A 27,523-nucleotide genomic window follows, 5' to 3' on the forward strand; every position below is an offset into this window, starting at 1 on the left:
AGGAAGAGGGAAATTGTGATGCTGTTTGCAATTGAGACAAAAGCTGACTGGTACACAACATAAGTCAAATATGTACTGTAAAAAACTTGCTATTTTAAGAAAAGTGTATGATTTTTGGCGGCACGTAGTTCTTTACCTAACCAGTCTAAGACTAGATATGTATGAATGGAATGCAACAGTTGAGCAAGCTCGACAGTAAAACAATAGTTTATACATAAACAAACCTTCCCTGATATGCGTACATATCAAAAGTAAAAAGAAGAAGAGCAAAAGCAGAAGATTGGTTCACTAATAACTTTTCTTAGAACTGATCGATTTGGATTAAAGTTTAAATAAAGTTGAATAAATATATATTTTATTTTTATGTACGCTTAGCTTTTTGGAATCTCAGATAGTTTGGTCGAAATTTGGTACAGAGTATAAAGAGTATATGAAAGTCATGCTATCACACAACAGTAGGTTAATATACATTTTCGGCGACTTGATTAGTAATCAAACGCCTAGAGCCGAAGTATCTATTCCGAATACTTATTTCGTATTGATAATAATAATACAGGGGAACTACCTTAATTAAAGTGCAACTTCAATGATTCAGAGTGTATTTCAATATTTATGAGTATTATTATAACTAGTATTTGACTTCAAGGAAAAAGGGTTTCAGGTAACTTGAAAATTGTACAGGGTGCGCCATCTTTTATGTCGGTATGTAGATATTGAATAACTTTGTCATTAGTGAACCGATTGACTTGAGTAGACCAGTGTTGAAAACCTCAGATCAAGAACCAAATTAAATAAAAATATAGTATCTCATACTTGAAAATCGGTTGTTTATTTTCAAGGATATTCAATGTTTGCATACCGACATAAAAGATGGCGCACCCTGTATATATATCAATATCAATAAATATATAAAAAATTGTTTTGCCCCATTTATGGAACAAAGGAACTCAACGGGTTAAACGCTTCACTTTCAAAACAAAATACAGATCGTACCCACACATTTCCTCGAGTGATTCACTAACATAACGCTATTGGGGTCTATTTTAAAATTGTTGAAAGCTTTATTAGCAACATATTGCCATCATTTTGTAAATTTTCAAACACTGCTTCAAGTATCATGTTAGAAAGTCGTCGGAAATGGGTAAAGGTAAAGGGAAAGGCTTGTAACATAATTCAAGGGAAAAGTAAACATTGACATAAGCGCCATATAGGGCAGGTGGGTGGGTGATGGACTCGGTTGTTCTCGGAATTATTATTTTTTATGTGGCTCAACCATTTATTTGCTCGCCTTTTCAACAATTCACTTGGCTGAGGTAACTTTTCAGGATAATAATTATTATGGGCAGATTAGTTTTAATGAGAGAGGCAACAACAGCAACACAAATGACAACTCGTCTCTGTGTGTGTACTCCACTCGTATGTAAATAGCATATATAGCATACGAAAGTACAGTGCAAACTGGATAATTGTGACACTTACAAGTATATTTCATATCAATGGGTCAGTAATAGGTTTTGAAGGCTGATTAATTGGTTAAATGGATGAAATCTTTAGGAGATTAATTGCTTAGAAAACGTTTGACTTATATTTTTCGAGACAAAGACAAAGAATGAGGGTTAGATGCTGATGCACGGATGATAATAATAGATAATTAGATGTTACAGCTCAGTGTTTTTCACTGAACTTTCTGATGACAATTACGGCATCAAAAGAGCGTGCGAGTGCAAAAATAAGGTTGTAAAGAAACATCATTTCAGTAAAATAGTCTTTCCCACATATAATTTGATAAATTTGCCATAAGATTGGGAAAAAAATTGCATACTAGGTTTGTGGAAAGTATGTAACAGGCAGAAGGAATGCCTACTTCCCATAAAGCATATATATTCCTAATCAGCTTGACAAGACGATCGAGCCATGTCCGTCTGTCTGGATGAACGCCTGGATTTTGAAGACGGTTGATCTCGCATTCACCAAACTTTGTATGTAGCCTCTCCTAATATCCAGGCAACACAAGTTTATTTTATATTTCCGATTTCCCGATTCACATTCTTTGCTTCTCCTATTTTTTAGAAATATTTGAATAGTTTATTCATTGAATTTAACATCTAGTCTATTCGTATGCACATGGGAAATTTGCTGAGCTCAGATTGTACGGATTACCGGGGCTATACCGTATATTTATATGCACATATAAGTATATAGCTATGTATAGTATATGCTTGCACAAACTCTCTGGCAAACATGTCAATTTAGTTCATTAGACTTGAAAGCGTGCCCTGTTGGTTGGTCATTGTGTAGTAATTTTACTCATATTACTGTTACGCACCAAGTTTCCGCCTCTATATTGACACAGCACTTGAGACAAAGACAGACAGACAGACTGACTGACACAGGGCCGAGCCACCGACCGACTCAGCCTGACTTTATCCAAATGCTTTCCAAGTACTACTATCTGCATATACATATACAAGTATATATATATATATATATGTACATAATGCATAAGTATGTATTCATGTTCTGGGTGACTAAGGCAGGCGCACAAGCACAGGCACGGGCACGGGCACAGACATACGGATACGGCTACGGACACAAAAGCAGATACATATGTATAGCCGATTAATGTTCACTGAAGCAGCGCCCACGAAGGCTAAACAAAATGCCCAATTAGTGTGCAAATATTGAAAGTATTCTGTAATTTACGAGTATGTGCATACAAATGTGTGTGAAATTATGAATGGGGTGGGATCGGTTATCTGTGGGGAAAGTACTTTCATATCCGGAAACTATAAAATGTCTTTGCACTAACTGAATAGTACATGCCAGCTATACATTAATAATCCATTTGGATACAAGTATTCCATCTTGACCTATATACTTGTACAAGTATAGTGCAGTTATCTTTGTTCCGACAAGACCTGTTGAGGGCTATCATTTTCTGAAGATTGGTATTAAAAGTTATGGGATTGCAATATTCATCAGTAGACACTTGTGCTTGTTTGTCTTATCTAGGCTGCTAAGCGCCCTAATAGTACGGTAAAACATTGTTTGAAGGCGCCCAAGTTGGTATTTTAGAACATTTAACCCTTTTAAGGGGTAAGACCCCTTTCGAGTTTTTATGAAATGCAAGAAATTTTGACGTCGCAGTCAATCAGCTTTGCAAATTATCCTTATAGTCTTAGCATACGTTGTCACAACAGTTTTTCAACATACCAGTGTTCGAATGACAATTAATTGTGAGGCGCAAATAATTGCCAAATGTTGAAATTTCACATTTTCTTTCTTTGTTCGGGGTTAATCAGTTAACCCGTTAATCAGTGATATGGCAGAACCGATTTTAAACGTAATTTCGTGTTTCCAGGATAGGGGCATTTAGAAACGTTATGGATGTATTTTTGTAAACATTGTAAAGTCAAAACTTAATGCATTTAAATACATTCGTACTTTAGATACAGGTAGCTAACAGGGGTCTCTACTTATATGCTGGTTGCCAAGATTGAGTTCTAAAATTGATCAACAATTTGCCACTAACTTCTTTGTAGCACTTATAAACTATTCACAGATGAAATAAAAACTTGAAAGAAAATAAGTAAAAATGCTTTGTTTTGAACATTTTCGAAAACAGTCAGTTACTAGCTGGTGATCTCACTGTAATCTCGATCGACTTGTATATATATTGATGGACACTTGAATATTAATCAACTCATATGTATGTTTTGATGACCATTTGGAAATTTCAAATCTAAAACCGTCTACACTATTTAAACATTCTACAAATATTTAAAGATTCTTGCAGATTTTTTATATGTAAGTTTTTTTAATCTTTAAATTTTGTGTGGAATTACCAAATGAACGGCAATGAACGATAGAGCCGTAATGAAAAAAACATGTAATCTGGCACCGACTTCTGTTTTGCGTGCAGCGGTACTGAATGTTATGAATAATGCCCCGGTTTCTCAGTCTTAGCTTATCGCAATTAATGACGAAGTCAGCTTAGTCAACGAATGCAACATGCTTCGTCCGCCACTGGCTCTACCTAGGCACACATATAACGCATACTATATTGTATGTATTTCTTTTCTGTGCTCTCCCGACTTGCTAGCTTATTTTTGAACCGGTTTCACTTTGTTGTTATAAGTGGCGATAAAAACATTATCGAGAACTTGCATAGTACGCGTATTGTCGTGGAGAACCAATTAATTAGTCAAAGACAATTCATTAACGACTGTAATAATCACACGTGAATATTATGATGTGGAGTGTAGATTAGGTTTACGATATAAGTATGTAGCTGTATGGGGGATTTTACCAAGATTTGCGTCGTTCGGCTTTGCTACCAATTTGATTTTCGTGTTGGCAGCAAAAACAGGCAAAACCTTCTGTAATGGTCGCCAGTGTGGGATCGTAATGGGGCTGGGTAACATGGCCATTGGCATTCAGGTTTAACGATATGGACTTTGATAACTGTGGCGTTGTTCTATTTGGCGTAGGTGCCGAGCGTCTTCTAACTTTTCCTGCATTATCGTTTTCATCCACGGCAGCGACACCGACAGCGACACCGATACCGACATAGCCACTGCCCAATGCTAAGCTCTTTTCAATGTTATTATCTTCCACGCTATTGTTGTTACACATTATTTATATTTATTTATTTATTTTTAAAGATAAGCCGACACGGCTGCCACCAAATGCGGGTATTTCGGATTTAATCAAATAAAATAATCGTTTACGCGACCGCGTTCAACGACGCGTTAGGACGTTTGACAACAAACTGAGTACTGCTTGTCAGCCTTACTTTTTCGTTCTCGAGAAAACCCCACCACTCTCAAGTAGTGATAAAAAAAAGCAGGCGAGCGCTCTACGGTCGCGTCGAGTCGCTCGCAAAAGCATTCGCAAAGGTTGTTAAGTTGTTTTTGTTTGTTTGTGGGTTGAAAACAAAGTTAACTTACGAAGCTTTCTTACTCTCTTGGAAATTATTTCGTAATACGGTAAATGCAATATCATTCGCAACTACAATGAAATATAGCTTGATCGAGAATTTAAAATTCAGCTTGATCGAGAATTTAAAATTTAGGGAACATACATGTGATACTATCATGAAAAGGGGTAGCTTCAGGGAATATCACGGTATATCGTTTGATTTCACATCTACTTGTAGTCCACAAACACATCCGTGTTTCTGATCCACCGCCTAATGTAATTGTTTTTTGATGCATACAAGTATATAGTATAAAGAATATCAGTATCGGTTCATGGAACCATTCCCAACTGATTAATGATGGGCACGGGCAATTAGTGACGAATCGGTATGTACATACACTCAAATGTCTTATCTTATGACTGATCGATAAGCTCAACCTATGTACTATATTTCGAAAATTCTGCAACTGACCGGATGCCGCGCTCTAAAAAAACGTAGAGCCTACGCACGAAAACACTTGCCAAATAATTAAGTTTCATTTAGGTGGTCTCCAAACTTGGAGGAAAAGATCCGTTTGATCACTATATTTATGGAGCGCATTACAATTTATGTCGGATTAGAACTTTTATCATATTTACAATATTCAGAAAAGCTGATTAGCTTCTTAGAAATCAGCACATTTTTAATATCTAGGCTACAAAAGATTGGCATGTTCCTAAAGTTTCAAAGACGTCAAGGCTTGTTTGGAAAATATTAAGGACAGTTTTTCGGGAGTATTTGAAAGTATTCTTTGCATCAAATTAATTTTAAACACCTTTCATTGCATTTAAGCAAATTATATAGCATTTAAGCAAATTATATAGCGCTAAAACAAATATCTGTGCGCCACATCCATCATTAAACAATCCTTATTTTTATATTCGCAAAACTCACTGATTAAAGTTAATATTGAAACAGTTAGTCGGAACTCTTTAAGCCAACTATTTAGCCAATAAGCCAACTAAAGCGAACAGTCTGCAGGTGTTTTTAATGTTTTTTTTTTTGGCACTCATATTTAAGCAGTTTATCAAAACTAATATAAATAATTTGGAACTGTAAATACAAACTAAAGTTGAATATTCAGGCAGCTAATTAGCCCTTCTTAGAACGTTAATATGATCCAAACGGAGCCCCTTTATACACAGTTGCTTATAAGCAGTTATTCAGTCAGAACTCATTAAACGCTCAATTCATATTTGCGATTGAGTTTCCTCCGAAAAGTGCACTTTCCAGCGATCAATAGTTTTGAACTTACCCACTACGGGGGATCAATAGTTTTGAACTTACCCACTAAAGCCCCGTCGCTTGGTCGACGAAGACAACGCGTCCGTTTTGTTGCGATTTCCTAAGGAAATAGAACGAATAGAATATAAGCGTGTGTCCAACTATTTGGCCTGCTGGTTGCTTGAGAATGTTTGCTGAAATATTTACCTTGGTCCTGCATAGCAGCGGTTCCCTTCTGAGCCGCACCCGTCGCTGAGGCAGCAGCCGTACCTTGCCTGTGCATGCCCGGCGGCGGTTTGAGAACTGCTACGGGCACAAGTCCTTCTTGTGCGGCTGCCTCATCGTTCTGGGGATTTAGGCGCACCAAACAGAAGTCTGGCTCTGTGGCTGTGGGCGGTTCGATAATCTCCACTTGTTGGCCTTTGGTGACGCTCAGCTCGTTGCTGCCTGATGCGGCCATGTAGTCGGCCACCACCCAAGTGGTCTCCTGATTGCTGAGCTGCAATGGCGAGAAGAAACAGAAGAAGAGTGTGAGAACAGCTCGCTGCTTGTTTGGGTTTCACAAGAGTCGTCCAACTATGTACATAATGCCATTACAAAGGAAGAGTTGGAGAGTTGAATAAGCAGGGCGGGCAGCATCGGGGCGCAAGGTGCAAGGTGCAACATCTCGTACCTGCCTCGCCGCTATTGATTTTATGTTGCTTGCTTATTTCTGTCCATGTCACCATGTGCAGTGCGCCTATATGCGACCGCCAGCGAGGACGTGCTTAAATGGTATTCTCACACCATCATCTCACAACCCAATATCACCATCGCCAAACATGTCGTCATTACAAGCGTTCTGTGGGGTTGCATCGACTCTGGGACTGTAGGACTGTGGGACTGTGGCACGACCTCCAAACGTGCTCAAGGCCGCCACTTGCAAGCGACGACGAGCTGATTAGAAAGCGATTCAAGCCAGGCGATGTCGTTTAAAATTCTGCATTCGATGCCAAGGCGCTGCTCGTAGCCATGATAGTGCTAGTGGTTGGAATGGGGGATGGGGCTGGGGGGTGGGGCTGTTGCTTGGTAGCTGACCAGCTAGATGAGAGCAATTTGTGAGTCTATCTCTATTTATAAATATTAATGGGGGTCTCTGTTTGTCTCTCATGCCATTCATTTGACGACAATATGGCTTTATTAACATGATTATGAGAGACTCAGACGCCATGCTGTTCAATCCTACAAATATTCTATTTATAAAAATTACAGTTTCGAATTCTGGACACTATGCACGAGTTCGGAAGTATAGTCAACTATTTCATTGATTACTTTCTTCTTTTTTTAATCCTGAGGTTGGTTAAGTCATTCGTTCATTCGTATATTTATTTCTTGTTAAAATAGTAAAGTTGGGAATTCTGAATTGAAGGGTTCAATTAACTAACAGATGTTTTGATTCATTAGGGTCTTCGTTCCATTAGTGTATGCTGTTAAGGCCATATGTTCGTTCCTTCATTATCCTTTGAATTCTACAACAAATAGCAGAGCTGGAAATTTTGGGATGTTTTGTGTTCAGAAGTAGAATGAACAATGGTTTTTTTTTTGATTAATTAATTTGATTGTTTCTTAAGTTCCTGCAACCATATCTTCCCTTCGACTAGTCGTTTCTTCAGGCCTGCTTTTTGCAGGAAAGAAAGCACCAGATTCGTGCTTCCATATTTGCAATTCAGAAAAAACTGAATGCAAAGACTTAAGTCATTAGGTTAATTTTGAGAGCATTGCAACTAAATCGAAGCAGGAGCAAGTAAATGGGTGGGAACCTACAAGTATAGATGGCTGATACGAATTGGTTTTGCTTGATTAGGGGAAAAGAGACGTTAGCAAGCGGGAACGAATTAAAACATAAATCAGCGACAACAGCTGTAGCAGCGTTTAAGCTTAAAAATTCTTTAACTTTAAGACAAGCCTTAAAGTTCAGTTTTTAAACTAGTGTCATCAGAAGTGACACATAATTGATGTCTGTTCGATGTAGTTGTTCTTATTAGTGATGGCAACAAAGTAAATGGGCTCATTTAAATTTATTTGTGGCCCAATTGGCTAACACTTATGAGAAATTGGCGCCAATGTGGGCGCACTACGCACATAAATCTCAAGTAGATAGACGAATGTACACCCATCGACGGGTACGGGTACATCAAGTGCAAATGGATATTATTCAATTAACCTACACTGCAGGACATTCGATGACGACACAATAATAATTACATTACAACAAACAGGACACATAAAAAAGAGTGCCATTGAAAAGAGACCAACGATGCGATGTACGACAACATGTTAGCACAAACGAGACTCGATTCCTAGCACCCCAATCCCCAATCCCCTAGACCCTGAACCACAGTACACGAGCCTTTGTGTATTCGTTTAGGTGTGAATGTGTTTGACTTCGTGTGTGTGTGTGCGTGCATGTCAGCGCACCTACGGGTGTTAAGTGAATGTCATTTAAGGCACAAATTGAATGATAGGTCAAATTGATCCTGTATACCTACAAGGGCTTGTAGGGCTTATGCGATAAGGACATCTCCTAGCGTGTATAAAGTTTGGCTCCTCTCACCAAGACACCTTTCGCTGCAAAGTTCCCGCTCCCTTGCCTTGAAATTAAAATGCTCGAAAATCGAGGAACTCGAGAGAATGTTGATTGGTGAATCTAATCTTTCGTTTTATCGCCGCAATATAATATTGTATGTATATGTATACTAAGTTGAATTCTGTCCAGTACAACAATTCTTTACTTACTAGATGGCACCAACTTATCAAGCCGCACATTTTATTTCATACGTTAGTTCGAAAGGTAACGATTGTTATAATGTTTAGTCAAAATCTTGTGACATATGCTGAACTATACTCGTACGTCAGGGGGGCAACCAAAATCTCGCTTAAAATGTGCCTAAATTTTAAAAAGACTTCATTAAAAGAACTGGAATTAAATATCTCAAAAACATAAATTGTTTTAAGTAAACATTTTTTTTTTTGGAAATCATTAATCTTTCTTTGAAATCTATCCTACTTGTAGATTGGTTCATGATAACTTTGAAATTTCAATCGTGTGTCTGGTTTGATGGAAATGGAAAATTCACATGCAGAAAAATTATAGATTCTTTAACTAATAATTGCTTTTGAGGCAAACTACGTTAGGAATCAAGTCATTTTTCCAAAAATTTAATAAATATGAATAAGAAATAAATTTGAAACGGACAGCACCTTTTACCTCAAACACTCTGTTCATAGATCATCTAAATAGCTGTTTCTAAGATTAATTACGTTGCTTTTATAAAGGAAGATTTCAGTTGCCTTTGGTTACACGAATACTTCTGAACTTCTGGTCTAAGACAGTATTTCAGACAGGGTATGCAGGGAGGGGTACCAAAGTTCGATGGCTTGGGGATTATTGAATTATTTCGCAATATCATATAAAGGGCGAGGGGATTGGGACTCAAATCAAAGCATCGGTTAGCGAAGAGCGATTGTTGAGGGTGGAGGAGAACCCTCGCTTACACCATTTAGAAATTCAAAAATGAAGATAAGCTGAACTCCTAGGGACTGAATAGAATGAACCGATTTTGAGGGTCGTATTTCTGTAACAACAACAACAACAACAACAACAACAACAACAACGCACCTTTAACACTCTGCTACTGGATTGCCGCATGAAGCGAAAGGAGCTGGGTGAGTCGATGGTGTGTTGGCGAGAGAGCATGCCATGGGTACTCATGCTCGACTGCCTGAACCAGGGCAATGAGATTTTGCGGCGACTTTTCCTTTGGTTGTTGCTTGTAGACTGTACTGTTGCGTCGGCGCCGTTGGGCGGAAAATTGAATGGCGACGCTTGGGAGCTGCCAGTGCCACCATTTGTGGGCGGAGCAGTGGCCGGTGCCGTTGGTAGAGATGCGTTGACATCCTCCTCGAGCGGACCCAGTGACATGTTCTGGACGGAATCCGCCAGTGATGGCGAGGGCGATGGATCGCCTAAAGCGAGCGGGGCCACAGGCGGCGGCACCGGTGTGCTAGGCGGGGTAGTACCTTCGGCACCCGCGCCATCGCTGCTTGGACTGCACTTGAATCGTTCCGGCGATGTCTTCTTGCCGGCTTTGGTGTCATCAACGCTGTTGATGCGCTCGTTGAGAAACTTTTTAACGCTTTTCATGTTTTGCTTCAAGTGATTATTTATTCAGTTGGGTTATGCATAATTCACTGCACCACGTTCAACGTTTAACGTTTTGGCCAACGCTTTGGGTTTTGGTCACGCGCACACGACCCGACCTGACTCGACACAACTCGACTCGACTCGACTCGATCTGACCGCGCTGCCTTGCTATTTTAGAACAATTTGGTTTTATTTTTATTTTGAGTGAAGCACAAATCGATATGTAGTCCTTGTCTGCATACAGTTAGAGCTTGGTCCGCAGGGGGTGGTGCTGGTGGTGTGTGGTGTGGTAGTTGGTTTTTAGAAGCTTTTAACGCTGTTGCTGTTCACCCAAATGCCGACCCACAGTGTCGGGCCATTGTTTTAATTTTAAATTATCCTGCGGTCGACGCAACGACAAAAATATGCCACAGCTATCCATTCCAATTAGAAGCCGCTGCCATGGGCGGAACCCGTCTGCTTCAAGTTCGGGATTAGGGGTTGGGGAGAGTGGAGAGTGCAGTGTGGGTTTAGTTTAGAGCAACATGTATTTTGTAATCAGACCGAAAACAATTTCTTGTCTTCTACTTCTACTTTTATCAACGACGCTCGCACTTTCGCCTCAACTCGACTTGAATTTCAGTTTGGGTCATGGCCCATGGTGCGTATACGCGATTTTAGATTGCCCTTGCTCCCTGTCCTCACCAGCTAACAGGGTTTCAATTTTAAATGCTTGAATTCACTTTCTGTCCAAGCTAAAAAGTAATTGAATTCTCTTGTATTTTCATTCTTTTTAATTATTTAGCTGCTTTTTGCGGTTATTGTGAATTTCCCACTGTTATTAAGTATTGACCGCAACTAATCATTTATTTTCATAAACAAGCACGCCATGCGCACACAAATACATAGATAGATATGTATATCTATGTATTTGTGCGATAAACATTTGTTGTTATTTTTAAACGTTTGCTGCTCACAGTTGGGGCAGGTGCTCCATAGCGCCCGGCACTTTGGCAACGAACGCTCCGTTTCGATCCAATCCGGAAAATTTGATTACATTATTTATTTATTGCTGCGCGTTTTGAATGTGTGTATATAAACAACAGCAACAGCTGATTCGATTCGATTCGGTTCTATGCATTGTCGAGTTCAGTGCAAACACATCATAAATGGAAACTTAAATCTTTCCTTAACGCGCATTTTGTTTGTTGAAAACTTTGGCTATGTACGCGAAAATTTGCGCATGGCTGTGGAAATTTGCAGCTGTTGTTGAAGAACATTCTCTGAGCGCTTCCGCAGCCCGCACATACTTTTACATACTATGCCTATATATATATATGTACATATACACATATAGTCGTGTGAATGTGTTTTCTGCTCAGCAGAAGCACTTAGCAAGTTTCGTAGAGCACCTAAATGGTTCCTTTTTTGCTTGGGGGCTTTGTACACTCACCAAACTAAATTATTTATTAAACTGCAATTTCCAACGTGTACAGTCACGAGCTTAATTGACTGAGCTAGCTCTGAATGGTTCTTTGTGAGCCCTTTGTAATCAGAAAGTTTTCAGGTAAATGAAAAACAAAATTCAATTGCGCTATTGTTATATAAATATTTATATCGCATACAGAATGAAAAACCCCTTCAAATAGTACCCGCCACGAAACAACATCAACAATAACAAAAGCTCTATCTAAAGAACAATAGATAAGCGTGAAAATTAAACCGAACACACTCAAAACACAGGTTGTTACAGTGGTCCTTAGCTATGTGGAGCTGCCTACATTAGGTAAAAGATTCCTCTTGGTTTTACAAAATTGAATTAAGTTTAATGAGATAATCAGCTTAAAAGGCATACAAATATGCTTTTTAAGTCAATTAAGATTTCTTAAGTTATCCAAAATTGATTGACGAAAATAATAATTTTTAAAATAGCCTTCCAGAACTATAAGTATAGAAAGCAAATTTTGTGAAACAATTTTACTAAACAATTAAATCTCTAACTTATATGTCCTCTTATTGCATTAACTTCAGGGCAGAAATCATAAAAAACAACTTTTAAGAAGTTTTAAAAACGAAAATGTGCGATTTGAAAGCATAGTTGGAATAAAATACCAAGCTAAAGATATTAAATTAGACAAATAAATAACAATAGGGAATATGTATTAAAATATCGAATTATACCAAACTAAAAAACAAAGCTAAATTCTTTGAATGAAAGTATGTTAAAGGAAATAGCTTATCCATTATTAATCCTCAATTGAGCTTAGAATTGAATTTTTACCATTCTATTCAGATTCCTTTCCATAAAAAATTTGTATTCTGACTGGTGGTTTATAACACAATTCTGCTACCGAAGCAGATAGATATATACGTAAATGAGCTATGCATTGTGATGTGAAGGATTTCTAGCAATGTTTTCTCCATCCATTAAAAAAGTTGACAAAATCAAATTGCGATTCCCATAAAATAGGGAAAACTTACTCCTTTCGAATAGATTTCAACAAATTCGATCGCATTAGGAAAAGGCGTGAAATTGTCTATTTTTCTTAAATTAATAATGCATTTTATCCTTGAATTAATGAAACTTGCAGCGCTGGCTTTAACTTATACTCGTAGTATTCAAACCATGAGTTCGAAAGGATACGCCTTTTCTTAGCATCTTTCTTGTAAGCTAGTTAGTGTAGGGACGACCGTCTCATTTATTTGCAAAAGTTCTCTATTCTGCTGGCGAATAAATTCAATTTAGCGAACGTGCAGTGTATATCAAATGTTGCACATTTCGTGCACTTATGATAGCAAATACATACAAACACACACACACACACACACACACACACACACACACACACATAGATGCTTTTATATAGTATGTATATGGAAAGGCACAGCAACACGGGCATGTAATACTCGTCAAGTAGCCACTGAGCAGTTGATAGTGGCCCGAAGAGGAGGGCAAAAGGGGGGGGAAATTTCGCTTGACTGTTGAAAAATCAGTGTTTGCTTGCATTTGCAAAACTTTGTGTTTGTTAGTTGTTGTTAGGACAGCAGCGGATTTTTCTCAATTTTAATATTGTAATATTTGTTATTATAGCACGTATTTGGTATTCATTTTTTACAGCAAGGGCTCGTTCGTTCGGTTCATTGAAGTCGAGTTGAGGCTTGCAATAAAGTGCAGCGTATTTGTGTATTTATTGTAAATTATATAAGTTCTAGCCATGGAATTTTATTTATTTAATGGTATTATCTTTGGGATTTTTATTAAAGCCTGTGGGCATCTGCATTACTATTATAAGTATATGTGTGTGTTATCTCGTAGGCTCACGTACTCTCTGTTATTTACTTTCTTTTGGACGACGAGCTCTCAAACATAAGAATTCAGCAGCAAGCGACGACTGGCGGAGGCGGCGGCGGCGGCGGTGACGGAAACAAGGTTTCTGTTGATTGTGTGTATGTGCCGTGTTGGTTGCTGGGCACGGTAGTACATATTATAATTTTTTTCTTTTTTTGACAAGTAAAGCGGAAAAGAAACGCGTACCGTGAACAGTTAATGGCAGAGAGAAAAGTAGAGTGCGGCGGAAAAGTGCAGCAGCAACATGCACGGACACGACAAAGAAGACGCTGCCAAAGTTTAGCTCAAGGCGAGAGCGGCGAGTGTGGGAGTAGACAGTAAATTATGCAGATAAGACGACGATTGCTGCTTCTGCTGCTGTTGCTGCTGCTGCGACGCGACCCGTTTTGGGGCACGACGCGCCAAGTTGCGGCGCAGACCTTCGTATGACCGGGTGCGCATTTTCTGGCAGCACGCAAGGTTATAAAACACAGAGGCGGCAGCGAGAACTGCAGTCGGCCGAAACCGAGACCGAAACGGCGAAACGGAACAGTGAGTGATGTTTTAGCAAACCTTGTGGCTTAAACTCTAGCAAGCAACTGGAGGAGCTACGCAACGAGGTTGTCAACGACGACGACGACGACGAAACGCAACGCAAAGCAACGCACCACGCCGCACAACAACAGCAACAATAGCAGCAACAACAAGAACGCTCAGAGTCCGCGCCATGTTCCAGCGGATCTCAGCAGGCGTGTGGGCAAAAGAAAAAAGCTCAGAGAGCGTGAGAGAGCGTGTCTGGCAATCTGCCAAAATATGGCAGCACATTAGTTCGACCAACGCTGCGTATACATAATAATAACGGCAGTAAAAGCTCTCTCTGCCTTCTTTTCTCTCCCGCTCTTTGTCATTAAGACTGTTGTTGTTTTCCTTGATTTGGCGCAATTTTTTCAGGCGCGCGCAATTAGAGTCGTCCGCGAATTAAAAAAAAAGCCAAAAATTTCTTCTAACCGTTTCTTTCTCTACATTTCCATGTGTTCATGCAAGTTGCAATAATTGTGTAAAAGTTAATTAATATTGCGCATAATTTAGTAATGTTTACTTCTTAAACATTCCCTGATATTCACAATAAAAGTAATAACTGCACAATTGCGGATGTCGCATTAATTGAATGCTCATTATAGCATAATTAACATCCTAAAAGTATTTCCTGTCGGATGCCAACAAAGAGGAAAACAAATTTAATTCAAAGCTGCTAAGAATCTTAAACATATTGCAGCGCGTTGAAAACTTGTCCCACCGCATAGAAATTGGCCAATAGCGTGCAAGCAGCAGCATCCTTTAATGAACGATTTTCCTCTCAGAGAGACGAAGCACGAGAGAGAATTGCTAGGAATGGCATACACCCTTTTTAATTGAGGTAGGCTCAGCAAAGCCACCCCCAAAAACCAAAAAAGCTTTCAAAAGCGTCCCAATTTGAAGCTTAAAAGCTCCCACAGTGGGTTAACAATTCAATGTGAGTTATTGAAATATTGGAACTCACCTTATTATCACTGTCCGTGGTATTGCCTGAGCCGAAGCTAGCCAGGGAACAGCGGTCGGGATCATTTTCTGTGAGCGGTTCGTCCAAGTCCCGTGACGAGCGTTGCGACGAACCCGAGTTCTTGGCCGGCGATTTTGGCAGCGTCAAAGATCTAGCTGAGAAGCAGGTCTCCTGCATGACTTCACGCAGTTTCTTCACCCAAACCTGCAAGGAAAAATCCGATATAAATATTTATTTGTATATAAAAAATTTACTTAAATTATGGAATTGCAAGAATCCACAACTAATACTATAAACTAGAATGCCACGACAATCGAAAATAGTTTGAGGCACATCATCCAATTTTTTATGCGCATTACATTTATTCCAAATATCTGTTGATATACAAATATTAATTAACTATCCAATTTTGAAATGAATTTGGTTAATGACATTTTAGAATCTGAATATGAATAACAAAGATAGGTGCACATTTGACTTTTCAGAACCAGAGACTTGAAAAACGTTCTAATCAAAAACATATACCACTAAACTCTCTAAACTGGTTGTGGATATTTTGCTAAATCTATGGTGTCCCAAAATGCTTTTTGTGGTACATTTTTAAATCGATGTTCTATCATCAATCTAACATAAAGTAACTATTCAAATTACTATTACTCTCAACTATTACTACTACTTACTATTACTCTTAACAAAAATGGAAAGCTCGTATATACCCTGTATCTATTCGTACTCTAAAAAAGAATCTGAATACCAAGTTTTGTCATTTAAGCTGTACTTTCTGAGATACTGGCGCACATATACCGCCACGCCTCCTTCTGTGCCTTACGCACATTCGCCCTAAACTAGTTTACCATTTGAGTACGGGGTAATAACTTTTAGAGGTTAAGGCTGCTTACGTGCTTTGTCTCCAAGCTGGTTGCTTTCAATACAATTCGGCAATCGGAAAGCATGGGTGATCGACCTGTCCATACGGCGAATTTCGTCTCATCCCCTTCAATGTGCTCGGTGATGCCCATTTCGGTGGTCATCAGCTTGCTCTTGAATTGATATTTGACGGTGTTCGATTCCTTCACCTCTTTGGCGAACACAAGATACAATTCAAAGAGAAATACGCGTCGCTCCCGACCCTTTCGTATAATGGTCTTGGTATCCCATGTCTGGAATGCATCCTGAAGCACAACTTCGCCCAAATTCTCGACAGACACATCGCAGTTTTCTAGCAGCGACAGATGCATGGCATCGTTGGCCTTCTTGGGTACGTTCAGCATCACCTCAAGGCCCTCTTTTATCTCGCCGTGACTCTCCTCGCAGCAAGACAGCAGATCCTTGAGCAGCAGCTGGTATTTGGTGATACGCTGCACTGGCTTTATGAGATAGGCAGGAAGCGGATGTTCCACCTCGAGACGGCGCTGGAGGTCCTCAAAGTAGGTGCCCGCGTGCTGGACCAGTAAATTGTTTGACGTAGGTTTATTTTTGCAGTAATGGACATACATATCGAACTTGGAGGCCCAGGTTACGAAGCAATGGCCCACGTCCTCAGGCATTGTTTCGTACTTCTCCAGCTCGCGCAAAAATATCTTCTGATGGAAATGATGAATCTCGCGTATATTACCAAAAATAATATCCTCTTGGCCGACAAGCGCTGGCGGCACGTTACGTCCAGTGCGGAACTCTTCGAGGAAACATTTAATACAGGTGGCCATGTCGTTGACGTACGCGCGCTCCGTCTGCATAAGTTCGGCCATGATGAACTCTTTTCGACGCGCCGATTTGCGTTTCTCCTCGTTAATCTCCTTGGCGGCCGCCGAACTTGAGGAGTTTGTTAGCTTCGCTTCGAGCGTCGGATCGGAGTGGCGATCGCCGCTGCTGCCGCTGGCCCCCGAAGTCGAACTAATGGAGCTGTTGGCATCTGACTCGGGCAGCAGTTGCTGCTGCGACATGCCCAGCGATTTTTCCAGCTGCTCACAGTAGCTGTCCATGCGATTGCTGAAATCCTTGAAGCGCTGATCCACCGATGCCACCCACTGCTTAATGGAGCTGGCATGCGCATGTCCCTTCTCCACGAGACTGTCAGCCAGCTGGATGAGCAGCTTGACTCGCTCGCGTGTCTCTTTGGCTGTGCTGCGGAACTCGTTGTGTTCCTTGAGCAGAGCCTCCGTCTCCTCGCGCGGTATGCCCACAATGTTGGTGCGCGAGGACAGATAGGCCTCGCCTATATTGTGTATCCATTCGATGGCCTGTTTCGCGCTGCGCTCGAAGAGCACAAATTGCTGGCATTGATCGAGCGATTTTTTGCGCAGCGTCCAGAATTCGAGCACCTGATTCTCCTGCGTGAGCAGTTTGTCCAATTTGCTCTTGACATGCGCCTCGCTGTTGCCCTGATACTGATAGTATTGCTGGGATCGATTCGCATACTTCAGGAATGTCTCGGCAGTGCGACGTGCTAAGGTGCAGGCCTTAAGGAATGCCTCCTTCTGCTCCTGATGTTTAGAGATCAGCTGCACAATGGTTTGCGCCTTATCACTGGATCCACCACCGCCGCACCAATCGTCCTCACGTCGATACTCACGCTCCAAGCTGTCCAGCACGGAGCACACCTGATCGGCGGTCTTGTAGAAGTTTATCGAGGCAGTCACAAGCTTGTGACGCTCCTCTGCATAGGTGACCAGCTGTTGCCACTTTTTGGTCACATCATCTGAGATTTCGCGTATGGATTGGGGATCATAGTGGTTTGCATTGATCAAGGCATCGGCCCGGTATTTCACCTGAACCGCGGACGTGTGCGTCTTCTCGATAGCGATCTGTAGAGGAAGCAGAAAGTGAGAAAATCAAATTCTTCAGTTCTGATGGGTGCTGTTCGCTACATACCTGGAACTGCTCGTGTTCCTTGCGCAGCTGTTCGGCATCCTGCAGACTGTTGGGTGTCACGAAACTGGCCACCAGCATGGCTTCGCCGTTGCGTATCCACGAGATAACTTGATTCGCATCGTTCTGGAACTGACAGAGCTGCACGGCTTGTTCGAGCTTGGTACGCTTTGCCTCAGACAGCTCCTCCAGATCGATTTCGCGCTCACGCAGGAAATCCAACAGATATTCAATGCGCGCCTGCGCTGTAATCGTAGGATCGGCCATTGAGATGAAACCGGCGTTCTCGAACAGTTGTAGCACATCCTGACCCGTTTGCAGTACCTCGTAGGTGGCGTTCTGCATATCCGTCACCGATTCGTTGTGCATGCGAATGAGCTGCTCAGCCTTCTGATAGTCGCGCGACAAATCCGCATGCTGCAGCTGTTCCGACCACATCTCCAGTTGCGAGGATAGCTCCGTGGCATCGCGCTCGAAGTAGCGCAGCCGCAAAATGAGGTCGGCACGGAACTTGCGGGCTGTCCACAACTCCTCGAGTTCCACCTTTTGCTTGGTCAACTTCTCCAGCGTTGTCTCCAGCGCCGCCAGCGAGCCCGTGTTGTCCGCATACTCCAAGGCGCGCATCTCCTGGAGCAGCGCCTCGCCCTGTGCGATGGTCGTCATGCAGCCGTTTATGGTGCTTTCCTGCTGATCGCGATACTGCTGCAGTAGTCGCTCGATCCCATCTAATTTCTCCTGAGATAGACGTGTCTCGTCCGTACCGACCTCCATGCGCAGTTGATCGATCCAGGCAGTCACCTCCTTTTCGTGCGTGTAAAAGATAACGGCCATTTCGAGACGACGTCGTCGCTGCTCCACACGCTCCGCAAAGCTGGCCACCTGCAGCTCCAATTCGCGCGCCACCGAATAAATTTCATTGGGATCGGCCTCGCCACTTCGTGCCAATTCTTCGGCTGCCGAAAGCAGCTTTTCAGCATTGCTGTATGTGTTTTGGGCCACGTTTTCGAAGTTGTTGTGCGATTTCTGATAGATGCGTGCCTTCTGCAAATTCCTTCCGATTCCCGTGTTCTTTCGCAAGAATACTTCGCCATGATTCTTCAGCCAGTCCAGCACTTGCTTGACATCCTCCTGGAAGAGGCGCAGTGCCAGCGTCTGATGCAACCTGACCTTCTCCTGATGCCACTTCGCTTCCAAAGAGCGGTGGTGGCTCAGTATTTGATGGATGACGTGAAGCACGTGACTGGCGCCTTCGCTGTAGTCCGCTGCCGGATTCTGATGTTCGTACTTGTTAAAGCTGCTGTTTTTGCGATGATCGGGCACGCCAGGCGGCGGCGGCTGATTACAAACCTGCACCAAATGGTCTAGTTGGTAGAGCAGTTTCTTGCTGGTCGAATGCACCTCTGTATAGGCCTGGCACATGGCCTCATGCAGCGATTGGTGGGTGCGTATGGCCGTCTCCAGACTTTGTATATCTGACGGCAACGGCTGCGAGGCTTGGCAGGCGGCTGCCCATGACGAGACGCTATTGCAATATTGCTCCGCCTTGTGATGGAAGAGGACGCTCAGCTGCAGGACAGCGGTGCGTTCATCTAAGCCGGTGGCAAAATCCTTCCATGTGCGATCGAGACGTTGGGCCAGCGTCTTAATGTGTTGCGCCGCATAGTGTTGGCTCTCGATAAGACGGGCAGCAACCGCGAGAATTCGATCGATATTCACCGACACGTTCATCGAGGCGACGGCGAATTTCTGATGCTCGTCCTGCAGAGATTTGGCCACCGAATAGATGTGACCAATCTCCACATAGGACATCTGAAAGACGTCCCGATTGTGCAAAATCCAGTCGAACATCTTCTCGCAATCTTGTTCAAAGAGCCGCCATTGAAAGCACTGATCCAACTTGACCTTCTTGTGCTGCCATAGCATGAGCAAACGCTCCTGGCCTGTGTGAATCAGATCGATTTGGCGCAAGGCTTTGTTGATGGCTGCCGACATGTCTGGGTTGTTGGTAATAGATTTTTGGGATTGCTGAGATTGCTGGCTTGCGTTCATTGTGGATGTGCCCGAGTCTATGCTGCCACTCCCATCGGAGGCCGATTGGCAGGTTGCGCCCTGCAAAAGAAAGCAGTTTTCGATTAAATTTAATTTAGAAAAGGGAAGATTCTAGGTTTCAACGAAGCCTTTCATTGAGGGTTCTGATACAGAAAGGTCAGAAGCTTTCGTAATCCAACTATAAAGATAAAAATATCGGATTGGAAAGCTATTTTCTTTGCTTAGCTACATTTTAAGAAGCGTGTTTTAAAGTATCGTAGAAACATCAAATTTGAAGATTTTTTTCTACTCACTTGACCAGCAGCGGCGGGACCGGACGTAAAGCTCATATTGATCTTGGCCAGCAGCTTTTTCCCCTGCATATCCAGATCTTCGATGGGCAGTTTTGTGATCTTCTTGCGCATTTCGTTGTGATAATCGATGGCTTGACGGGCTTGACTGACCTCCTCGGCAAAGTCGTTGCGATTGAGGTCCTCCTGCAGATCGTCTATGCGATCAGCCATGTCGCCGGCCTGCCAAAAGAAATCCTCGATGGCCAGACGTGCATCTGTCCACTGCTGATGATCGTACGCCTGTTGGCCGTCGAAGTCAACGGTTAACTGATGTGGCTCGACGATCTTGTTAAGGGCGTCAATCGAAATTGTTGTCGTCTCAAATTTGTACTTGTGCGAGGAAATGGAGGCGCGCTGCTTTTGCCAAAAGTTGTCAGGCTTGATGATAACCACGTTATGAACGTTGGCACTAAAGTGCTCCTGCAGTACTTTTAGTATCGATTTGACGTTCGTTGAGCAGTTCCCATTGCCTCGCATGTCAATCACGACTGTGAAGCCTAGATTCTTAGCCGTATCGCTGCAAAGTGAAAGGGGGATTTAAAAAACGTGCCACAAACCAAATGATCGAATGGGAGAAATAGAGAGATTGAGATAGAGAGAGAGAGAGAGAGAGAGAGAGAGAGACTAATAGCCATCATCAATGGCTTATGCACGCAAGTGAGAGTGTTGGTTGTGCTATTTGGTCGTGGTCGTGTCGGCTTTCGTTGTGTCGGGTCGTTGTTCCGATTACATGTTTTGCATAAATTACTAGCCAGCTATTCCATTATTCTTTCCCTAAGAGCACCAAACTTGCCAAGTCGTAGATTGCTACGGCTGGGTCAAAAAACATCTTGTTAGTGTGTGGTCACCGGCATACACACTATATAGTACATTCTAAAGTTCTTAAGCGCCCAATAAGGGTATACAAATAGTTTTAATGCTTACTTTAGCTGATTTATCTAGTTTTATATGTGTCTAATAATATAATACTTATATTAAGGGAAGCGTACATACCCTTGCAAATTTACTTTATCGCTTTTTAATAACATTTAAACATAATTTCTTCTACTACATTCTCGTTTTAAAGTAGTTCAATTTAGTTCAAAAATCATGATTAATAGAATAAAATGCTCTATGTTTTCGTAAAGATGTTTGATTTAATCCTCCAACTATACCGGGTAAAATAATTATAATTATTAATACATGTTTTATATTTGAATAAGAAATGAATATAAGAGGAGCAATTTTTATCATACACGAAAACAAGCAGATGGACTTTTGAATAAAAAAAACAAAAGTACAGCAGATGCTAAAACTTGGGTTAGGAAATACTTTATGAGGATTCCGTTATTACATTATTTTTATCTCTTGGGAAATTAATTTCAAATCCTCCTAACAAATATTATTATTATGAAAAAATGCTTACAAGAATTATTAAAAATTAAAAAGAAAAGGATTAAAACCTTGAACCCAATGCTAATTTAAATATTACAAAATTTACCCTATCAAGGTAACCCTTTTATCATAAAAAATAATTATTTATATTCTTTCCATAAAATATAAATATTTTTAAATATTATTTTTAAACGAGATCGGTCTATTATGTTATTGTCTGACACAGGAATAATAATCCTTTATGTTTTTCTCGCGAATGGCACACTATGGTTGCCATGGGAATGTTTAAATGAAATAATATGTTATCCTCACAGCCTTCGCGTCCCACGCTATTCCAAAGAGCAGAATTCCCACCACTTGTTTGGCCATAAAATTGAAGGGAATTAACAAATGCTCGACAGTTATTGTCTCAGAGAAATTATGTATGCGTTGTTGACGTCAGCGACTTTTGTATTAATAACACTAAGAGCTTTTAGGCCATATTAAAAGAGTCAAAAGGCAGAGAGGAAAAGGTTCAACGAAATAAACAAACAACAATCACAATAAACAACAACTGGCCAACAAGCAATTAGATAAGAGCACACACAAGAAGTTAAAAACAATACCAAAAAGATCGGCGGCGGTCACTCACTGGAGGCGACACACACTCATATATACACAAGTATGTATTTAAGTGATAAATGCGCGTAAATTGCGAGCAACTTATCAGCACCAATGGGAACCCACATTTTAAACATGGACTTTTGCACCAGTGACGAAACAATTGGTTTATCAGTGCGCCTAGAATGTCATGGGGAGGAAATTCCCACTCATAATCAGGGATTTACTGGTAGTGTTCTACTTATTTTGAAAGGGCTTCTTTGTGGAGAAGAGATCCACTTACATTTGCATGCAAAGTACACTGCAAAAATTATGTTTATCGTGCTAACATGCATAGAACAGTCATTGTAGATAAATATGTATGTATGTGTGCTTGTATATAATATACGGAATGGTATTTAATGTCAGGCAAAGTTTTCAGTCGTCACCGGCTGATGATGATGATTCATAAAATATGCGCGAACCGTGAAGAAGGCAACGACGGCTATAACAGGAAAATCAAGTGGAATGCAGCTGCAGCTGCAGTTTGTTTGTGTATTGGGTGTGAGGGTGTGTGTAAGACGAAGACGACATTGCATTGCATTACTTCCAAAATAAAATAAAATAAAATGAAACGCCAACGAAATAACAACGACCAACAGCACCAGCAGCAGCAGCAGTAGCAGCAGCCTGGAAGACAATGAATGCTCACTGTATGGCATAACAATGACAACCGCAAATGCGCATAAAAGAGAAATATATACACAAACATATAGACGACGAATAAGCAAACACACACTCTACACACACATGTGCTTGTGGTGGCTTATAAGGACAGTTGGGGGAAGGAGTGGTAGTAGAGACATTATTGATTTATAACTCACCTTGGTATGGAAATCATATAGCTTAGTAAACGTCGCAAATCCTCTGGCTTGAGTCGATCTCGTCGTGGTGTGGCCGGAAAGCAGAGCAGTGGACCGCCACGACGATCGCGACCACCGGTGAGGAACACCACACGCTCCTGCAGCAGCGTCAGCAAATCGCGGGCCCGTTGTCCATCCATTTGGACGACGAACAACCTCTGCTTAACACTCGCGTGACTTGGATAACTATTTTTGTTGCAATTGCAATTGTTGTGGGCTTAGGCAGCTTTGGCGCAACATAGCGAAGAAAATACCTCAAATTTCACTTTAAACACAATGTCTGTGGTGGGTGCCGCTGTTGTTGTTGATGTTGGAGTTTTCTTTACATTATATGTTTTCATTGATTTTCGCAATATTTTCATGGTCACTTTAGCTGGTCATCCATTGTTGTGTGTGTGTGTGAGTGTGTGTGGGGGTGTTTGAGAGGTAACATTGAACTTAAAAGAATGAAGAGGAAAGAGAACGCATAGGAAGAAAAACAAATAAGAAAAAAGCATATAAAAGCAGTTAAATTTCTTACACGCATACACACACAAAACACATTCACACAAACATACATATGTTTATACACTTGTATGCACATATATTCTAGTAATACGTATGGTTTACAGGAAGAAGTAGGCAGCTGTAGGTTCAACACTAATCATAAGTCAACTGCATTGGTTTTTTATTTGGTTTTTGGCACACTCGAGAGTCCATAACAACATATACCATACACACATACATATGTATGTATATACATACATATGTATATGTATGTGTGCACACACTCATAAATACATCATCATCAGCATCGCGTCACAACAGAGCAGAGCAATTCATACATAGATTTATTCTTGGCTCGTTTATTAATTGCTGTTGCAATATGCTTAAATATCCAGAGAACGCATCACCATCACATCACATTCACATCTTCTTTCCGCACATTTTTCTGCGTCTCTGCTGTCCTCTTCTTCTTCCAAACGCTTTTGGCTGCAATTGATTTTTCATTCTGTATACGCGCTAATGCTCACTTTGTATTGGAACACTTCGACAACAAAAACATCTATTGAAAATATTTTATATTACTTATTATTATTTAATAAGTATTTATATTTGTTTATTGTAAGCACTTTGTCATATTCAACGTTAATTTCTGAATAGTATGCGACCATCGAGTAGAGTTCGGACGGTCCGGCCCGAACTAGTTCCAATGACCGGGTATAATAATGGAACTGTTGAACTAAATCTTTATGTTTAGTTCCTATGAGTAATTTTGATCATTGAATTGAAGGAAATTGTTTGTTTGACGAACTTCGCAAAATCTTTTCTTCATAAATGAATCAGAAGGAGCAACTTTACCATCGAATCTTTTACTCTTGATAAATGATAGAAATATTGAAATATCGATAGAAAATGTTGTGCGATTTCAAAATATAACGATCTTTAATGGTCATTTAGGTCATACATACAAATATAGTCAGGTATATTTGCAATAATATAAAAAATCAATACAAAACATTAAGCATTTTTGCTTTGATTAAATATATAACTTAAAAAACCACTGATTCGAATCATTTTAAAAATGTTTTCACTACTGATATCGACAGCACTAGTCCAGGCTTGTTTATATATATCGTTATATATCGAACTATCGAATAATCGAAATTAGTTGCTTGAAATGTGTTGGAAAACAAAAATTCTCGACGTTGCCAGACCAACGTTGATCAGCTGTGCAGCAAACTGCAGCGCCATTGAGTCCTTTAGCAGGTGCAAAGAAATAAAATAACTTACAAAAATTCTGCGAAAAATTAAAGCCACTCTCCAGCATCGCAAAAACAAATCCCGTAAAAAGCAACAGCAAGCACAACTGGCGAGTGCCCACAGCAGAAACATGGAGAGCAGTCTGAATCGCATGATAAACCAATCGCTGCGACATCCACTCAGTGGCCAGCTCAGCAAATACACAAATGTGATGAAAGGTCGGGTTATATGCAGAGTTTCACACATTCAGAACATTGCTGATTGTTGCATGTAATCATATTGCAGGCTGGCAGTATCGCTGGTTCACAGTTGATGCTAAGACAGGCTTTCTCAGCTACTATCTGTGCGATTCCTCTGCCGTTGGTGATGATATAGCGCCATCGCCACATGTCCTGGCCAGCGCTCCACGAGGTCAGGTGCAGCTGGCCGGCGCCGTTGTCTATCCTAGCGACGAGGATTCGCGTACGTTTTCCATTGCTTGTGCTTCTGGTGACACCGTCAAGTTGCGTGCAAACGATGTGCGTGCTCGCCAAGAGTGGGTTGACGGGTAATTATTCAATCATACCATGGGCGTGTCCTTGTTTATTCCTCTGTTCCTTGATAGCTTGCGGGCTGTTGTCGAGAGCCACACAAAGGCCATGGATATAAGCAATTCAACGCCGTTGCCACCGCGCGAGTTGTTGGCAGCCTCCGATGCTATGGTCTCGGCTCGCCAGGCTTTATTTCTCACGGAGCAGTGGTGAGCAAGAATGAGAAGGGGCTTTTTATCTTCTACTTACAACCTTGTATTTTATAGCAACGCTTCCTTGGCTCGTGCCATTGAGAACATCGATTGTGCTTCCTTCTCGCCCACAGATCCCGATCTCTTGCTACTGAAAGCTATATCTACGGCCAGCACTCAGTGTTTGCATCAGTGTCTCAGTCTACTGCAGCGGCATCAGGAGATTAATCAACCGTCTGCCGAAGTCACAGCTGCGTTAATATAAGTTTGACAAAAATTCCGTGAATCGAAGCAATAAATCTTCAGTGTTGTGTTTTTAAAACCCCTGTTGCCTGAAATTTTCGCAAGCGACTCATATTTGTTACATACTCGTATGTACTTGAGTCTAAAAATATTCATTATTTCTTTGTGGCTGCATCCATTCAATAATTGCTGCACTTTAGAGACACCTTACCTACATTCATCCGCCAGCTATATTAAATAGAGTTTTCGAGTTAAGTCGAATCCATAGGCCAGCTCTTTTGGTTTAGCGTCCTCGTTTTATTATTATTCTTTACGTATTTGAAACCCATAGACTACAATTTTTAAAACGTCTAACTCTACAATGGAGGTTGTTTTTCTTTTCATTTTTGAACTGAAATTGGCTTTATCGTAACAGAGAACACACATACTATACGAGTACATACATGTTTATAGGATTATGTACGCGTATGTAAATAAATACGGGTATGGCCATTGCAGTACTGAAAAGATATACTTAAGTCTAGGTTTGCCATTTGAATCATGGGAAATTTTTTAGTTTTTATTTTGTATATTTTTATATATAATAGGTAAATGTGTGCTTAAAAACATAGGTATTTAAATAACAACATCCAAATTGATTTGCCGAAAGTACGCCTAAAGGTCAACAAAAATATATTCTTAATATTCTTCATACACAATACCAGTCAAATACTTATAGCAGACATTGCTAGATCCCTAAACGAAAATTGTTGCAAATTCTCAGTGCTCCGATACATACATACATATATACTTGCAGTAGAAGGGAATTAAATAGCAGGGGGATTATTAAAAAACAAATAAATACACACTAGAAAAGGCACTTTAGAAGATACGATTACATAAGACATTCTAAAACAAAAATTGTAAACAAAAGTCTAAAATTGTTGCCTGAGAGTGTTTATAGTACGTTAGGTCCGGAAATCATTAATGAAGGCTTTTCAAATTAAATCAATACTTGCATTGCGCTCACAACAATTTTCGTTTTGTGTTTCAATTTGTTTTCTTTTTTTTAAATTTTGATTAATTCCTTTTTACATTTCTCTACAATTTTGTTCTTGTATAAATATTTCTCTTTTATAAAAAGTACCTATTATTTTAAAAATTGTGCTTACGTTTCACTAACATTTCTTTTTGGTTGATGTTCTCTGAATTTAATTCCGAAAGGCATTTTTTGTGATTTTTGAAAGACCTAAACATAATTTTAGTTGTTAGTTGTTCTCATTTCGAGTTGTTTTAACTTGATTCCTCTTTGTTGTTGTAATGCACATTCCAAAAATGTTGTTAGTAATTTTGTACATGTTTATTATTATTTTGAATGATACTATAAATAATAATAATAAACTTAAGCCGAGCACACAATTTTTAAATGGTAATTTGGTTTACGACCAATCGATACGTGATTTCATCTCGCGGATTTCATGGAATGTTCCAAGGGTTT

The 27,523-nt window shown here is 40.6% G+C and overlaps 2 protein-coding genes across 3 annotated transcripts in view; one reads left to right on the forward strand and one right to left on the reverse strand.

Moving 5' to 3' along the window:
- Positions 1-24,336, reverse strand: part of LOC115633047 (triple functional domain protein-like) — a 32,814-nt gene extending 8,478 nt beyond the window's left edge. The window contains exons 1-8 of one of the 2 annotated variants that reach the window (XM_030530391.1): positions 24,164-24,336; positions 23,301-23,776; positions 20,425-20,980; positions 18,086-20,191; positions 16,114-18,018; positions 15,215-15,418; positions 6,392-6,683; positions 6,248-6,305 (exon numbers count right to left, since the gene is read on the reverse strand). In XM_030530391.1, the coding sequence (XP_030386251.1) occupies positions 6,248-6,305; positions 6,392-6,683; positions 15,215-15,418; positions 16,114-18,018; positions 18,086-20,191; positions 20,425-20,980; positions 23,301-23,479 (5,300 nt within the window). In that variant the 5' untranslated portion in view covers positions 23,480-23,776; positions 24,164-24,336. Of the gene's footprint in view, positions 1-6,247; positions 6,306-6,391; positions 6,684-9,842; positions 10,861-15,214; positions 15,419-16,113; positions 18,019-18,085; positions 20,192-20,424; positions 20,981-23,300; positions 23,777-24,163 lie in introns of those variants that run through there. The other variant, XM_030530392.1, reaches the window with a different exon arrangement.
- Positions 24,337-24,998: 662 nt separating this feature from the next.
- Positions 24,999-26,125, forward strand: LOC115632863 (oxysterol-binding protein-related protein 11). The gene is made up of 4 exons (XM_030530127.1): positions 24,999-25,300; positions 25,368-25,629; positions 25,687-25,821; positions 25,879-26,125. Exons 1-4 carry the CDS (start codon positions 25,213-25,215, stop codon positions 26,066-26,068), a joined length of 675 nt encoding a protein of 224 aa, XP_030385987.1. The 5' UTR covers positions 24,999-25,212; the 3' UTR covers positions 26,069-26,125.
- The last annotated feature ends 1,398 nt before the right edge of the window (positions 26,126-27,523 follow it).

This window comes from Scaptodrosophila lebanonensis, unplaced genomic scaffold (assembly GCF_003285725.1).
Source record: "Scaptodrosophila lebanonensis strain 11010-0011.00,11010-0021.00 unplaced genomic scaffold, SlebRS2 tig00001415-arrow-pilon, whole genome shotgun sequence".
In the NCBI taxonomy this organism is placed as follows: domain Eukaryota; kingdom Metazoa; phylum Arthropoda; class Insecta; order Diptera; family Drosophilidae; genus Scaptodrosophila; species Scaptodrosophila lebanonensis.

Excerpts from the sequence above, each read along its gene's own strand:
- LOC115632863 (XM_030530127.1), top strand. The coding sequence starts at position 25,213 with ATGGAGAGCAGTCTGAATCGCATGATAAACCAATCGCTGCGACATCCA. Across the intron at positions 25,630-25,686 it reads CGCCAAGAGTGGGTTGACGG|CTTGCGGGCTGTTGTCGAGA; the intron begins GTAATTATTCAA and ends GTTCCTTGATAG. Across the intron at positions 25,822-25,878 it reads TTATTTCTCACGGAGCAGTG|CAACGCTTCCTTGGCTCGTG; the intron begins GTGAGCAAGAAT and ends TGTATTTTATAG.